The sequence below is a fragment of the Pleurodeles waltl genome, chromosome 5 (genome assembly GCF_031143425.1).
Source record: "Pleurodeles waltl isolate 20211129_DDA chromosome 5, aPleWal1.hap1.20221129, whole genome shotgun sequence".
Classification (NCBI taxonomy): Eukaryota; Metazoa; Chordata; class Amphibia; order Caudata; family Salamandridae; genus Pleurodeles; species Pleurodeles waltl.
In genome coordinates this window covers 264,955,046-264,972,546 of record NC_090444.1, presented here as the reverse complement: position 1 = coordinate 264,972,546, position 17,501 = coordinate 264,955,046, and the positions used below count along the sequence as shown (strand labels likewise).

The 17,501-nt window shown below is 43.8% G+C and overlaps 1 protein-coding gene across 2 annotated transcripts in view; it reads left to right on the top strand.

The window, feature by feature from the left end:
- Window positions 1-17,501, top strand: part of LRPPRC (leucine rich pentatricopeptide repeat containing) — a 576,320-nt gene that overhangs the window by 240,134 nt on the left and 318,685 nt on the right. For both annotated transcript variants that reach the window (XM_069233999.1, XM_069233998.1), the window contains exons 21-23: window positions 9,262-9,392; window positions 10,274-10,359; window positions 12,864-13,071. In XM_069233999.1, coding sequence (XP_069090100.1) covers window positions 9,262-9,392; window positions 10,274-10,359; window positions 12,864-13,071 — 425 coding nt within the window. The remainder of the gene's footprint in view (window positions 1-9,261; window positions 9,393-10,273; window positions 10,360-12,863; window positions 13,072-17,501) is intronic.

Here is a 17,501-nt window from a genome sequence, read left to right as displayed (position 1 = left end):
AACCTTAAATAGGTGCATACTTAGTCACTCCATTGCATGGGCACTATTACTACAATTCAACTCCTACCTCACCCTCTGCGGGGAAAAACAATCGAAGATGGAGTCGACGCCCATGCGCAATGGAGACAAAAGGAGGAGTCACTCGGTCCCGTGACTCGAAAGACTTCTTCGAAGAAAAACAACTTGTAACACTCCGGCCCAACACCAGATGGCGAGCTATTGCAAAACATGCGAATCTACTGCGACTGATGCCACGAACAGATGTACACTGGGTAAGTGACATTTTCATTCTGGCAAGTGTATCATTTCGCTAACATACCTGCAGGCTCTTTGAATAAATAAATAGCAGTTGCAAGGCAGTAGATGTGGAGGATTGTTCTTAACCTTGGTATCAGAAAAATGGCTTTGGTCCAGTTTTCACACTGGACACACCTTGCTCTCTCCCAGTTCCACTCCCTATCCCCTCCATCCCTTATTTCTTCATTTTGAAACTGGGGGCCAGCAGAGTGGTGTGTGTGTGTGTGTTTAATCTGTCCTATTCAGTCTACAGTTGCTACCCTTTGTTTCCACCCTATCATTTCTGTTTTCTTCCTCTGTTTTGCATTTCTGCACCCTGCTTACAATGACTACCTTCTGCTCCCAATTCCCACCTTCTGCCCTGTTTTTCATGTTTGCACTCTCAGCTTCTTCTTGGTCTCTTTGGCTTCATGTCTGCCCTCTCTGCTTTCCATTTCACCTCCACTTTCCGTTTGCCCTTTCTGCTTTTCGTTTGCCCCTATCCTCCCCATACCATACATAGTCCGACTATCCACACGGTTTTCCCCTCTTTCCCATAGTTGTTACAAAACAAACTGCAGTGTGAAAAAATGCACATGCATGTGTAAGAAGAAAATCTGTTAATGAACAACAGATTTGACCTGGCCCGAGTAGCACAGCACACTTGCAGTTCTTTTCCCATAGAAAATTAAAAGGTTACTTACCTGTAGGAGTCGTTTTGCAGAAGAATTTTCTGGATAAGATGCTGTACATTATTCCACTATATAATGGTTGGGCCCGTGTAAGGAAATGCCTCCGTGGCATGGTTACCCCCTAACTTTTTACCTTTGCTGATGCTAAGTTATGATTTGAAAGTGTGCTGGGACCCTGCTAACCGGGCCCCAGCACCAGGTTTCTTTCCCTAAACTGTACCTTTGTCTCCACAATTGGCACAACCCTGGCACTCAGGTAAGTCCCTTGTAACTGGTGCCCCTGGTACCAAGGGCCCTGATGCCAGGGAAGGTCTCTAAGGGCTGCAGCATGTTTTATGCCACCCTGGGGACCCCTCACTCAACACATGCACACTGCCTCACAGCTTGTGTGTACTGGTGGGGAGAAAATGACTAAGTCGACATGGCACTCCCCTCAGAGTGCCATCCCAACCTCACACTGCCTGTGGCATAGGTAAGTCACCCATCTAGCAGGCCTTACAGCCCTAAGGCAGGGTGCACTATACCACAGGGGAGGGCCTATGTGCATGAGCACTGTGCCCCTACAGTGTCTAAGCAAAACCTTGGACATTGTAAGTGCAGGTAAGCCATAAGACTACATGGTCTGGGTGTTTGTCAAACACGAACTCCACAGCTCCATAACGGCTACACTGAAAACGGGTAAGTTTGGTATCAAACTTCACAGCACAATAAATGCACACTGATGCCAGTGTGCAATTTATTGTAACATACACCCAGAATGCATCTTATAGATGCCCCCTGAATACCTACCCGACTTCTAGTGTAGGCTGACCAGTCTCTGCCAGCCTGCCACACACCAGACATGTTGCTGGCCAGATGGGGAGAGTGCCTTTGTCACTCTGTGGCCAGGAACAAAGCCTGTACTGGGTGGAGGTGCTTCTCACCTCCCCCTGCAGGAACTGTAACACCTAGAGGTGAGCCTCAAAGGCTCACCCCTTTTGTTACAGCACCCCAGGGCATCCCAGCTAGTGGAGATGCCTGCCCTTCCGGCCACTGCCCCCACTTTTGACGGCAAGGCTGGAGGAGATAATGAGAAAAAAACAAGGAGGAGTCACCCACCAGTCAGGACAGCCCCTAAGGTGTCCTGAGCTGAGGTGATCCCTGCCTTGAGAAATCCTCCATCTTGAGTTTGGAGGATTCCCCCAATAGGATTAGGGATGTGCCCCCCTCCCTACAGGGAGGAGGCACAAAGAAGGTGTAGCCACCCTCAAGGACAATAGCCATTGGCAACTGCCCTCCCAGACCTAAACACACCCCTAAATTCAGTATTTAGGGGATCCCCAGATCCCAGGAAATCAGATTCCTGCAACCGGAAGAAACAAGGACTGTTGACCTACAAGCCTGCAGAGAAGGAGGAAGACGACAACTGCTTTGGCCCCAGCCCTACCGGCCTGTCTCCAACTTCGAAAACCTGCTCCAGCGACTCATCCGACAGGGACCAGCGACCTCTGAAGCCTCAGAAGACTGCCCTGGACTACAGGACCAAGAAACTCATGTGAACAGCGGCCCTGTTCAAAACCAGCTACTTCTTTGCAACAAAGAAGCAACTTCCAAGATCTTCACGTTTCCCGCCGGAAGCGTGAGACTCAACACTCTGCACCCGACACCCCCGGCTCGACCTGCAGAAAACCAACACCTCAGGGAGGACTCCCTGGCGACTGCGAGCCCGTGAGTAACCAGAGACAACCCCCCTGAGCCCCCACAGCGACGCCTGCAGAGAGAATCCAGAGGCTTTCCCTGACCACAACTGCCTGTAACAAGGGACCCGACGCCTGGAACTAGCACTGCACCCGCAGCCCCCAGGACCTGAAGGAACCGAACTTCAACGCAGGAGTGACCCCCAGGCGACCCTCTGCCTAGCCCAGGTGGTGGCTGTCCCGAGAAGCCCCCCGTTCCTGCCTGCGCCGCTAGAGTGACCCCCGGATCCCTCCAAAGTTTCCTACCTGAAACCCGAGGCCTGCTTTGCACACTGCACCTGGCCACCCCTGTGCCGCTGAGGGTGTGTTTTGTGGGTCTACTTGTGCCCCCCTCCCCCCCCCCCCCCCCCAGTGCTCTACAAATCCCCCTGGTCTGCCCCCCGAGGATGCAGGTACTTATCTGCTGGCAGACTGGAACCGGAGCACCCCGTTCTCCATAGGCACCTATGTGTTTTGGGCACCTCTTTGACCTCTGCACCTGACCGGCCCTGAGCTGCTGGTGTGGTAACTTTGGGGTTGCCTTGAACCCCCAACGGTGGGCTGCGTATGCCCCAGGACTGAGTCTTGTAAGTGTTTTACTTACCTCCTAATCTAACCTTTACTTACCTCCCCCGGGACTGCTGCTTTTTGCACTGTCCACTTTGAAAATAGCTTATTGCCATTTTTACAAAGACTGTACATGATATTGTTTCCATTCAAAGTTCCTAAAGTATCTAAGTGAAGTACCTTACATTTAAAGTGTTTCATGTAAATCTTGAACCTGTGGGTCTTAAAATAAACTAAGAAAATATATTTTTCAATATAAAAAACTATTGGCCTGGAGTAAGTCTTTGAGTGTGTTCCTCATTTATTGCCTGTGTGTGTACAACAGATGCTTAACACTACCGTCTGATAAGCCTATTGCTCGACCACACTACCACAAAATAGAACATTACAATTATCTACTTTTGCCACTATCTTACCTCTAAGGGGAACCCTTGGACTCTGTGCACACTATTTCTTACTTTGAAATACTATATACAGAGCCAACTTCCTACAGCCCAGAATAGTTTTTTTCTACTCCTTTCTCTTTTTTCGTTGCCAAGTCCTTCCTCCGGTGATGCCAACCGCACACCCCAGAAGCCTCTGCGCATGGTTGCCATCTTCAGATTCTTTTTTTTCCCCTTTGCGACTTAAAGCATTCTTTGGCTTCCCCTTTTTATGTGCATCTGCTTCTTCTGTTGTCGAAGTTCCGAATCACCTAGTTCTTGAGATTGTAGAGTCGCATCTAAATCCAGAACTTTTTTCAACTGCAAAACTACTCCTACAGGTAAGTAACTATTTCGTTTTGTAGCATGAATTGTTCCTGGATTCACATGCTGTGCATTGATTTTGTAGGATTGTTACACCAGTGGCTTAAGCTGTTCCACTAAATAGGAAAGCATTTTTGTGTAGTAGGCCTCCTAGCTTCCCTGGTAACGTATATGCATCTTTAGAGAAAGCCATAAGTGTCTTGAGTTATTGGTCTTCAGGAACCATGCTGCTGAGCTGAGACTACCTGACTTTGGGTGCCAGACCTGCCCTTTTTGTATTTTTAGTATGTCCTGATGTGTTAGCAACCTGATCACCCTGCTGTCTGCCATCTCCACTAGGTCCAAGATCCATGTCTGTATGGTCAACTGTGGACTGTTATAATCAATGATATGCTTACCCTTGTTTTGAACCAGTAGCTTTAGTGTTTTTGGGAGAAGATAACGTGACTACCTTGATGAGCACCTTTGCCATTTTGTGATGTTTGTGTTGCAAAGAGATCTACTTGTGGTATGCCCCTCTCTTGGAAGACCTTTCTCAATAGGTCTTGTTCTAGCTCCCATTTGTGTAAGACTCCTCTTTATCGCTTAGACGGCTTACTTCTGTGTTTTGGACTCCTGGTAGATGTATGGCCATCAGGGTTATGTTTCTTTGAATAATCCGTTTCCGTTTCACTTGAGCTAGTTTGGACACTCTTACTTATTTTTTAAGGTAAAACATTGTCGTTGTATTGTCCTTTTGGATCTTGCCCTTCATCTGCACATGAAATCTTTCAGCGCTAGGGAGACTGTCTTCAGTTCCAGTAAACGTATATCCTTTACTAGCTCTCTCTGGATACATAGGTTTCTGATGTTCACTTTCTTCATTTCTGTTCCACACCCCATGTGGCATGCATCTTTAGTAATGCACCCAGAGGGGTTTGGTGGTATGAAGTGGCTGGTTACTGCAGTGTTCTCGGTACTTCACCACTGTATCCCTTTTTGCACCCTCCCTGTGAAAACCACTAGATCCTCCCAACCTCCGTTTTTTTTTTGGGGGGGGGGGGGTTTTGGTTTTTTTTTACTTTTGCTGTTGGAGCCATTCCTGAAGTGGACTCATACAGAGCCCTGCATGAAGAATTAGGGGTAATAGGATGTTGTCATACCCATTATCTTCGCCGCAGTCCTTAATGTCTGATTTTCCCTACAGGTATAGGTAATTTTGCTCTGTCTGTATAAGTATGGAGAATTTAGCCTTACTCCTAGGAATGTCTTTTTTTCTGGTGGGCTGGATTGAGACTGGAATTTACTTCCCTATGATTATTGAAAAATTAGTTTGCGAAGTATTAAAATCAATGTCAGCATGTTCTTTTGGCATTGTGTAGGCAAGGTTGCCTTTTTCAGCTAGTTATCCTGGTAGTGGTGCACTTGTATCCGTAGCTTTCTCAAGTGTGCTTACAATAATGCTAGACATTTTGGAAAAACTCTGCTTAAAAAAACCTAGGCTCCAGAATAGGTATCTGTGTCTGATCTGATTTTGGTACCATTAAATAATTTGAAAAAAAACCTGGTTTATTTCCTTCTTTTAGACTGTCTGTATTTCTTGCTTTTCTAGAAGTTCCTCCACCTTCTGCTGCAATCAAGCCAGTTCTACTTTGGTGTAACGTCTCCCTCTGTGTCTTCTCCTTGGTGGTTGATGTACCACTTCTGTACAGCATCTATGTTCTATGATTTGTATCTGTTTGTTTGAGGTGATTGTCGTCCAGTCCTGGCGAAATACCCCATTGTGCCTCCTATGTGAGTTACATGCGGGTGGGGCTTCTTATAGGAAGTCACTTCACTCTGGGCCCTGAACTATAGGGGTTTTGATCTCTTCTTCTTGCTCTCCCTCGAAAGGGCTGGTGCTGTTGTTGGATACTGCCCTGTGCAATTGCTGTACCACTGCATTACTCTTGATGTAAGGGGGAAATCATTAGATGAGTGCTTATATTTCTTGTCCACTCTCAATATCACTGCCTTAGTTGAAGCTGCGTCTCTAAAGGCTTCCTTCCTCTGATCTAAGATGCCTGGCAGCATAAGCAGATAGAAATTTTCTTTTGAGATGACATCAGGGTCTTGTGTACGAAGCACAACTCTATCTGCTCTTCTTCCGGTTGCACTCCATAAGTGTCTGCCAGCATCTTCATAAGTACTTTGCATGCCACGGTATTGTCTAGGCATGAAGGCAGTGAGGGATACAAGTCAACACCCTCTTCAGACAAGTCTGTGTTGAGATTCTGCAAGTCCCTTTCTGTGGTGTTAAGATCTTGGAGTTAACCCTACTCGTATTGGTCCTCCTCCTACTTGTAGAAGAACTCTTACTCTTTGTGACATTGTGGCATCACTGTGGGGTCAAGCTCAGTGTGCACCTCCTTCTCTCTTTTCCTCTGCTCAGGTCTGAAAGGATTTGAAAGTAGAGTTGAAATTCTTTTTTTTTTTTTACCGGGAGTGCTACCATTTTGGATTCGAGTCAACACTTTATACTAACAACTTTGAGTGTCCATTGACTGGGTTGAGAATTGACGGCATGTTTCAGTTTGGCTAGGCCCCAGAGTGATTCTGTGATGTTTTGTGTTCCCCTTCTTTCAATGTCTTCCTTGTAGAATTGTGCTTTCCATGTTCGATAGTGCTATTTTTCGGCGTCAGACCGTTCCCTTTGCACTACATCTGTTTCTTCACACATTTTCCTGCACATAGCTGAAGAAGCCAGTTTCCCAGAAGGAGTGCATTTTTGCTGCAACTGCATCATTTTGTAGTACACCCACATCTCTTTCTCTTTAACTTTGAGCCTTGGGTTTGAACGCTGCAAATGCTTCTCAGCCCTTGTCACCATGGTCCTTTGCAAGCTAAGATTTCAGACGTTCTGGTCAAAGTTATGGTGGCACTTTGATCAGAATCTAAAGAGGGAGATTCTTTATTTCCCTCAATGTATTTTCTCTCTGTGCATTCGCCAACCCATGAGCTTTGGTCCCCACAATGGTTTAAAAAATAAATAAAAAACTGGTGATTTCGGTTTTTCTCGGTCTTCAGTCTTGTATATGTATCTGTTGTAGGATCAGTGCTTTTTTATCCTATTTCCTTGCTATCTGCTCGACAGTGTCAACAACTAATCCATTTTGCAGTGGAGGCCCTAGAACTCCTTAGTATTCTTCCTGACTCAGTGGCAGAAATAATAATCTGAACAAGTTGACCATGCACAGCGGCTTCCATGTTGTGTGTTTGACATTGAAGGACGAAAGACATGGCATCAAATAGTTGATGGTGCCCAGAGAAGAGAAAGAAAGGATTAGAAAGAGAATTCCAGCCACAACCACTAGATGGTGTAGTAATGCCCAGCATGTGAATCCAGAAAAGATTCTCAGGAACCATCATACACTTGACTTCTTTTGCTAGAATTCTCCCTGGGATTTAGCAGCAATAGAATATAAGAGATCAGTATAGGACTTAGATCCAAAACATTGAATGGGTGATACTTGTTGATAAACAAGGATTTATGTCAAACTTTAATAGAAATTCTCAATTTTAATGTAAAGATATCTTGAAAGGGCCTGCTGCTATTGTTCCTGTGTAGTGAATTAAAGAAATTACATTCAAGTCTAGTTTTGGTGTAGGATCTAGAAGGTCATTATTGAGCCTTAATAGGCAGTGATCTTAATGAAGCTATCACTTCATTTTTGTAATACTTGACGTATTGATGTTTTGGTAAAAAAGTACTTGGGATGGTGAGAGACAACAGGAACGTGTTAATAAATTGGGTAAGCACATTTAAGTGGTTAGTGGGCATTATTTGTAAATGCTAGGCATTTCTTAAAATAATATGTATAAAATGTATATGTATGTATATGCGCTTCCACTTTAAACGTATGTAGTTAAGAAACGATGCAATTTTGAAAGTAAAATTGAATAGGGAAACCAGAATCCGATCGAAATAGATATGCGTAGAGACATAGAAATATTCACTTTCTCATACCCATTATTTGCTTTTTGGAGGCTCGAAGCATAGCTCTTGAATGAATACTCTTAAAAGACCATTAAATCCAGAGTTAGATTGGTAGAGGTAGATTAATTTGATGCACCTCTTGAATGGCATGTTTTGGGGGTTGTTCGACTTTGTTTACGATCTGCAGAGTGAATGATGCCAACAGCGGTGATAGCTTTGTCATACATGCCAAATGTCCTTTCAAGCCAAGGCTCAGGTCTCTCCTATCCAGATTGTCAGGCAACTGATACATGAAGCCGTCATTTGCAAGTCAAATCTGACTGGCTTGTTAATGTGATGATTGAAATTCCATTTTCCTGCTGGAGGCGGAAAAGCACTTTCTGAGATGAAGGGGCTCCTGACTCTCCTCCCAGGCAGGCGTCCAGCTGCAGCTCATATTCATTTAGGAGTACGCCTGCAATTTGTGGGATATCACCGGCCTCTTGTCCAATTCCTTGTTCGGTGTGATCCTCGGCCGTACCCGTGGTTTTTACAAAGAGCTTGCACTGCGCGCAGGATGACGGAGGGTACTCTGCATAGTTGAGAATCTACTGTGCTGGCAGCCACTCGTTGTTTGGAGTCATTGTATTTAAATTGGGTGCAAATCAAACTCCATTTTAAATGCAGGTGTGCTGTTGAGTTATCTTTCCAATTGCTAACTACGGGAACTCTGGCAGCGGGCGATTGGCAGTGATAGGAGATTGATTTGCTTTTAGTATGGTGACCAGCACCCTTCGGTTCATTTCTGTTCATGGTTAGCATGCGATATTGGTTGTCAGCACTCCACACTGAGAATTACAAACAAAAGAAAACATGTGGAGATCTGTGATCAGCTGGAAATCCATGTGTTTTTTATTGAGAGCACGCGGGAAACACGAAATAATTATAATCCAGTAAAGAATTTTTGGTAGTGTATTCAACGATTTTTGTGACTGCATCATTCCTCTTGCGTGTGTTTGTGCCCATCTTGATTCTGAGTGGTTTGAATGCCACATTTTATTCTGTTTTCCTCTTTCACAATTGTATAAATATCGTAACAGATTGTTACCTTTCCAAGGTGGTGGTGTTAAGCATGTTCTGTAGTGGCAGCTAATGACAATGTCTCTGTGGCTCGGTGAGCAACGACCAGAGGGTGTTTAGCAGACAAATGTCTGACTTGTGGCAGGAATTACATGTCCAAAGAGCCCACAAAGTGTGGGTTTCTAAAGCTAGCGTGCGCTCTTGTTCTCCTGGGTGTGCATCTTAGCTTTGTGTTCTTCTCGCCCCTTTAGAACCTGCAAAAAGCCCTCGAAGTGAAAGACAAGTATGAAGCGGACATGGTGGTCGGTGGTTATGCAGCCTTGATAAACGCCTGTTGTCGCCACGATAATGTAGACGAGGCACTGAACCTGAAGCAAGAAGTGTAAGTCCACGCGCAAACACGTCAAGCACGTGCGTGTTTAGAGACAGACCTGTGAATGTGAGACGCTCGGATAACCTAAGTTTAGGGTGAAGGAGTTTAAGACGTTTTAGCTACAGTATTTTTTGTAACCGTTCTATAGGTAAAGCCAGCCTCTTACTCCAAATAGGCCATGGACTTAGTGAAGACTCCTACTCAAATCATGATCTGGCAGCTGCGTCTCGTTATCTCTCTACTGCTCACTAGTTGCCGGACTTTGGATCTATGGTGCCAGTTGTTTTACGTGTTTTATGTGCAGTTTTGTGCTGTAGTTTATCATATTTGCTTTCTGAGCAGTACGCGAATTAAACAAGTTGGAATGGTAAAGAGACACCGCTTCTTTGCGTCTTCAGTGGTCTCTGTTCTAACCCCTTTCAAGTGAGAATGAGGATGGTTTAACTCCTGTAACACCTCCCCAGAGGAGCACAGCGCACTGCCCTGAGCTGCAGGCCGTGACTGCCACTTGTGCGGACTGCAGTGTGGTATTTACCACGCCAGTAAGTACTCAGCGTGGTAACTGCCCTTCTACTACAACAAGCTTTCAGTTTGGGATGAAACCGTTGACGTGCACAATAGGAATTAAACACACTTTATTCCAGGCCTTTCCCCAAATAAATCACCTTCCGAAATCCGCCAGAGGGAAAGCGCAGCCAACCCCAAATTCCGATCTGTATACAGACCTCTATTTCCCCCAAATTGTAATCGTGACCTCGGTAGTGTTGTGTTATGCAGAGGGTTGTAGGGGAGTGTCAGACGTTACTTTTGAGAAATGTTGCACCTGTTTTCTCCTCAAAACTACTGTCCAGCCTTCAGTCAGTCTGTAATTTACACTGTTTACTTTTCAGCCAACGCAAAGACTCGTCTATAGCCCTCGACACAAACAAGTACTTGTGTCTGGTGAAGGTCTGTGCCAAGCACGGTCGGCTGGACGGTAAGGCCTTTGCTCGCTCGTGTTTATGTGCTGTATAATAAAGGTATCTTGCCACTTGAATTCAAGTCGGAGTTGATAGTAATGGTATATCATGTCCCGCAAAGTGCTCGGGCATTTTGCATACACATTTGCATGTGAATTCGCCTCGAGCTGCTTGGACAGTGCAGGCCATTAGTTGTAATGGCCTGGCAAGCTTGTCATTTACATTTGCACAGCTGACTGCTTTTTGCATTTCTGCGGCTCGTGTTTATTAGCGCCGCTGTTTGGATTGAGTTTGAAGATCATGACTTATGGCACAAATTGCGTATGTGCCTGGACTAATGGCTTTGTTTATGGATAAGAAGGGCTGAAGGCTGCGCGCAAACCTGCAAGTGTAATCTTTTCGTAAAGGACCAGCGCATGCAGAGCAAATCATCAAAACTTCCCCTCCCCCAACACACGTCTGAAGTATTTGAGAAGTGCCCGCCCCGGCCAGCGCAGCGGCTGAAGTAAATTGGTCTCGTCAGCAATGTTCAGGTGTATCTGGCAGTAAATAAAGGCTGTAAGATTCAGTAGCGTAGCTCTCGTCTCTAATCCTGAGGCCCGAGTACTCAGCAGGTAAAGTCAATTGCGGGTCCGTTGCCCCACGCAAGTTATAAAGCAAGGAATACAGCTTTTTAGTATTTGAAAAAAACCTGAAAGCTACGTAGAGAACCTTTTTGGAAAGAAAAAAAAATAAAAATGTTGTGACAATTCATAAGAGTAGACGATTTGCCTACCGTGACAATCAAACATTAATTTTGCTTGTGTAATATATTTTCTGTAGATAACATAATCCCAGTACAAAAATAATAAATGTCATGTGTACAGTGGACTTCTATTGTGGTAGTGAATTGTTGGACTAATCACAACCCATTAACTGGTGTTAGAAAGTCTGAGGCCAGTTCCCATTACTGCCATTAATTCATAGCCCTACACGTGTTTTTTTATTTTTTGAATATTTGTTTTAAGTTTTAGGCAAAAAAACATCGACACATGGAGACTAGCTAAAGGTTCACTCCATCTATGGTCCCTTCCTGTTATGTATCAATCCCATTTAAAATGATTGACCTATTTTCGTTCAAAAAGTCATGTTTAACACTCTTTGCATCTCTCACCTCGATGCAGAGGTGGGGTTAGTTTCTGAAGCATCATCTCATGACGGTTCGTCACATCTGCTCAGCCTTCCTCAACCTCAGGACAGCTACCATTTCGTCATTTCTCAATCCCCCACCATATACACATTTACCGAGCATTTGAGAAGTTGAGGAATGTGTGGTCATTTAGAGATGTGTGCTCTGAAATCAAGATTTACTATGCTTGGATCTTGAGCAGTAGCGAGTGCTTTACCTGAAGACCTATAAACCACATAACCCGTGTAGCCATTTGTGCGATATGTTCGCGTCGTGGGTGTGGGGGTTGTAATCTGGGTGACAGGCATTGTGCATTACTGAAAGTGGGCACAGTTACTTTTTCCCCCTACAGTCAGCTCCTCTGTGGTCCCACACCCAGTGAAGACAGATGGCAAAACATCTCGTGAGTTAGAGCACCACTAATTCTTGTACCCGCTCTACAGCCAATAAAATCAGCAAGTTCTGCATTTTCTGTCAATGGTTGCATTAGACTCCATACACAACCGTCAAGTGGATCACTTTTTTCCCCTCCATATTTGACCACAGACACAAGAGATGAGGGAGTGGACTTGGGACTCCCCCCTGTAGTTTTGATCCTGGAGTAACGCAGTGCTGCCAGGGGTAGGATCCAGTAATACTGTGTCGCAGATGCCTCTGGTTGTATGCACTGCAATGATGAGCTGCACAAGACTTTTCACGCTCTGAAGCAGCCTTCTCCACCTGCTTTCCCCACAATGCTCTGCCTGTGGAATAATTGTCAATATTATTTGAATAAAAAAAGGAATCTGCTTTCATAGTTCTGTAGCCCAACATGTTTATTTTTGCCTTTCTAGTGTGTCTAATGAACCTAATGTTTAAACGCGCAGCCTGTTGGAAAGCTTTCATTGGCTCTGCTGGGCTAATTAGTATCGACACAGCAAACAGGCCCTATCGGTATCAGACCATTAATGTGGCTGTATATACAGTGTAAACACATCTTTATTATCTGGCCTTGTGACAAGCCATCTGCTTCAGAAACAATGGCGCCATTTAGCAGATGTTGGCATTGAACGATAAAAGCATCCATTTAGTTGGCTCTCACAGCTATAGGGCAGGCTGCGCAGGGTTATGCGGTGCAGAGTGGGCACACAGTTCCTATCTATAATTTGTAGTCGCGGTTGCAGCGAAATGATAAAACCATGCTATTGTGGAGTTATAATTGTAGTCTCGTTTCAAATTGCAAGTAGTAATTAGCTAGAAACCGCATTATACGCCAGAATTTACATTCCTGCTGGGTTTGAAATGCTATTTTAATCACAGTTTGTTTTCTCCGCCTGAATTTACCTAAGGGCCTTTTGTTTTGTTTCATCGTAGACGCTATTAATATTCTGAAGGAGATGAAGGCGAAGGATGTCCTCATCAAAGATGCGACCCTGACTTCCTTTTTCCACGTGCTCAACACTGTCGCCATGAGAGGTGAAGTTGAGACCGTGAATCGGCTCCTTGAGGCCATCGTGACGCTAGGCTTGGCCAAACCTGTGGCTAACCTCTGTTCCCCTGTGGTAACAGTTCACCTTGAAAAGTAAGTTTGGTTAATGGCCACCAGTGGTGCTTTGACTGTTCCTGTTGTTCATATTCTGTATTTCCTTATGCACATTTAGCTCAAGCACGCTTTTCTTCTCCACTTGGAGTAAATTGAATGTATTTCTGTAGTTCATAATGGTGGTGTATGTAGGCCTGACAACAATAGGAATCTTCAGTTCTAACTTTTACTGGTAGGTAATTGTAGTGATGGATTCGAATTAACCTGGGCCTCACATTGGTTCTCTGTGGCATGCATAATACGCACTCTTTCAACATTTCGAAAGTCACTGGCACTATTAACTGAGAGCTCTACAAGACAGTGTATTATCATGCTTCAGAACATTGTAACTTGGGTCAGCGGTGTTCCTTGATGCACGTGCATGCACGTATGTGGTGTTTTTTATATAGTGCTAATCCTAGTTCAAGAACAGAATAACAAAGCATGAAAGAGTACATGACCCTCGGTAAGGTGCAGTATTGTTCTACCAAAATGCAGCTTTTTCCAGCTAGATGACAACTTATTACTTCCTAGAAACGTGGATTTGCAATTATTTTGACTCCAGATTTGTAGAGTTTTGTGGGGGTTGTGTAGCAAAACACTACAGTAGACTAGTAAATGGGTCATTTCACATTTTCTGTTGATCATACACTTCACATTACCTGATGTCTCAAATTTTCAGTAATTCATAAAAAATATTAAGGAATATGGTTTAACTTGGTCATAATTATTTTTATAAATCCCAAAGGCGTTCATGTTGCTGTATGGGTGCAGAGTCGTTCCTACCTCTTTCTAATTTGATACTCATCGTTCTTTGGAGAGACTTTGGCCACCGACAATACAACATGCACCATATTTTTATTGTAGCAGTAACTCGAGCTGATTAAATGAATTGGTCATGTGAATGGAGCAAGTTGGTAGTAGGGATGTCGGGTTTTACGCTGTTTTTCTCTTGTCTGACCCTAAACTTAGGGTTTGCCTTGACGGTCAGGGACGTATCTACTGGTGGTGCACCAGGTGCAGTGGCACCAGTGTCCAGGAATGTGAGGGGTCCACTGTACCTCTATTATGGTTGTACTGAACTATTAGAAGCCCAAGAACCGTTTGCCTTATATAATTGAAGCCTGTGATTGACCAGTGCAGGTCTAATTGCCGCTGTCAGTTGTGACTGGTGAAGTATGTACATAGGTCTCATGTAGCAGGTTGGGCACCAGTATATTACTGAGTGTAGGATGAATGTCACTCCTGGTAGCTTGGCTGCTGTTTAGAGTAGTATTGTTGCACGTTCATGAGAAATCATAAAGCAAACAGTAGGGCATGTTTACATTAATTGGGAGGAAATAATGGGCAAGGATTTGAATTTTTGGAGAAAGGTGAACCCTGTTTGGAATGATTTTAATTTATAATAATTGAAAACTGTGTTTCTAATTTTAAGAACACCTTCAGAAACATTTTTCATGTGTTTCTTGTGCGTTGCTTATGGTTTTAGAACCCATGAATGCAATGTGGAAATTGAGGAGGTTTTGTTCCATTATTGCAATTAGAAATTTCAGCATAGCTGGTGCTGAGGGACAAAAGTGTCTCATTTGCCCTAGAGGAACAGGACAGTGATAAGATGATTTTTCGTCAAGGATCATTGGGTCGTAATTAAGTTACATTCATGGCCATTGCGTTTTGAAGGATGATTGGTAAATGACAGGCTTCATGTGCTGAGCGCGGACAGTGTTGGCTGGGTTTTTTTCTTCCTCTGTCAGAAAATCCTGTTGAGCCTGATAATGTAAATGTGGCATTTTATTCTGAACAAAAGAGCAGGGAAATGAGCTATCTTGTCTAATCATTCAGTTGTTTAACACCGACTTCCAGTTTAGACTTAATTGGCTGGAAAGCACTTGACATGTGAAGTTAGTGCTGTTCGGAGAGCATGTTTGAGTAAATTTTAAAGTAAGTGACAGCTAAATTGTACCTAGGGAAATTACAAAGCCTTCAACACAGTTAATTTTTTGGGGAGGATTAGTTGTAATTGCAACTCCAGTCTCCTTGAAGATTCCTTGTTATAGCTGATAAACAGGGGAGGGGAAGAAAAAACATTTAGCTCTTTCAAGAGCCGGAATCTTAACAGAATAATTTTTCTGAAGCTGATTGTGCAACCACGAATTGATTTCCAGCCCACTAGCATCTGCTTTAGATTTTCAGAGAAAGGGTTGTTTCAATATATTTTTCTTATACTTCCTTTTTCTTTCTCTAAAGCGATTTCAGGTTTGAGAGCTTTCCAATCAGAAAACCCCTTAGGTAAATTGCCACTTGACGAGGCTTTATGCATAATGTTGTAGCACTTCATTCTAATTAAAATCAATATTTGGAGTCTTACTTTTATGGAGCATTCTCTCTGGTTAGGAAAGTTATTTATCGCATAGCGAAAAAGGTTGTATTCAGCGCTCTTCACTTGAACAGCCAGGAGGGCGCTTGCCCTAATTTAAAAATTGTAATAGGTATGCAAAAGAAGGCATCAACGGCTATCCCTGTCTCGGAATTGTGAGACGGCATGTGAGCCCCAGGCTAACCCACCGTGGCTGTCGTTCAGATACAGCGGTTGAAAATGAGTAGCAGTGCTGAGTAAGACTGCTCAGCCGCTGTGGCAGTGTCCAGCGGAACACGTTTGCCTCAGGCTTATCCTGTCACTTGAGTGGCAAGAGCATAATTCCACTTTGCGTTTCTGAACAGGAGGTCAGTTTGACAAAATATGTGCTTCCTTAAACTGAAAAATGCTCTAGCTTCCTGGCACTAAACACCTGTTAGTATTGGTCATGGATTTGAGTGTCTTGATGCCCTTGCCAGAAAATGTACAACTCTTTGGGGGATCAATACAAGAGGATGTCATAGGTCTGTAAGTCCTCCCTTTGCATCTTCCCCTGACTGCAACATGTGACCAATTTCTGAAATGCTGTATGCTTCAACTTCTCCGGAGTGTAATATTTTTTTAATGTAATGCTTTCCTTTTAGTCAAAAAAGAAAAAAACCCTGAAGAAATAACTAAAGAACAAATGTATTGTATTTGCACATCTAATTCAGATTTGTGTAGTTAGGTACTAACAGATAGAGAAATCTATTCATACAAGGAACGGCGATTGTCTCATCCAGTTGGATGAAACCTGCTCCTTTCAAATAGTGTGTGTGACATTTTACTGTTAGAGAACAAGTGGAGCCTCCTGAAGTGCTGCTTATCAACCCTTTTATAATCATTCACAGACCACTATTGAACTGAGAGCCATGGTTTGGGATTTGAGGTGCTGGTTGCTTCGGGTTATGATAAAACCACTGGTTGTTTTTAATTCATTGAGATGAAGCACATCACTAAGACTGGTAGTATCATTGAAAGGAAAACTGGATAGTCTGCTGTATCCCTGACAAGCAGGAGCTCGATGATGCTCAACACATGAGCACTCTGTCATACAACAGCAAAAGAACAGTGCACATCTCACATACTCAGAAGTTAAGCTATATACCCTTGTTTTGAGGAAACTGATTATTTTCTTTAGACACTTTGGTAATATCAACATTGGATTCCCTTAAATAAAGATGTCATTTTAAGAAGAAAAGTCAGGTCCCCGTGGGATCCTCTCGAACATTGAGGTGCTTTTCTTTCCTGAATAAACAGACACCAGGCCAGATGCGATTACCAGTTGCTGAAATTAATTCAAGCATCTACCTGTCACTTTTTCTATATTTTAGTATGTTTCCCTAAGTGTGACGGGTATGCCAAGACATGGGTCCCATGCACCCTGTGTCAGTGAAACCAAGCTATACCTTGCCAGAGCCCATAACAAAGGGCAAAACCAGTCCTGCTTTGCTTGTATTTTAGTTTAGGGAGGACCTGGCTTTGCAATTTGAGCTGGACTGTTCCCATTGGAAGAGGGTCAAGACTGATTAACATAGGGTCCAAACTGAGGTGGCACTGTGTACAAAATAATGGACTAGAATGCATCCCCAAGTAATTACCAGTGGCTGAGATAATTAATTCAAGCATTCCATCTATCACTTTTTATATACGTTAGTATGTTTCCCTATGTGGGACGGGTTTATGCCCAGACATGGTCCTATGCACACTGTGTCATTGGAACCAAGCTATACCTGACTGAAGAGCCCATAATAGGGTGAAACAGGTCCTGATTTGCTTGTGTTCTGGTTCAGGGAGGACCTGGCTTGGCAATTCGGACTGGACTGTTCCCATTGGAGCACGGTCAACACTGATCTGCATATGGCTGGGTCCAAACTGAGGTGGCATATCATGGAAAATAATGGAGGACTAGGATGTGGCACAAGTTACCGGTGGCAGAGATTAATTCAAGTATTCCATTCATCACTTTTTGTACACTTTAGTTTGCCTTCAAACTTCAACAGTCCTTTCAGGAGGGACAGGCTTCCAAGCCTAA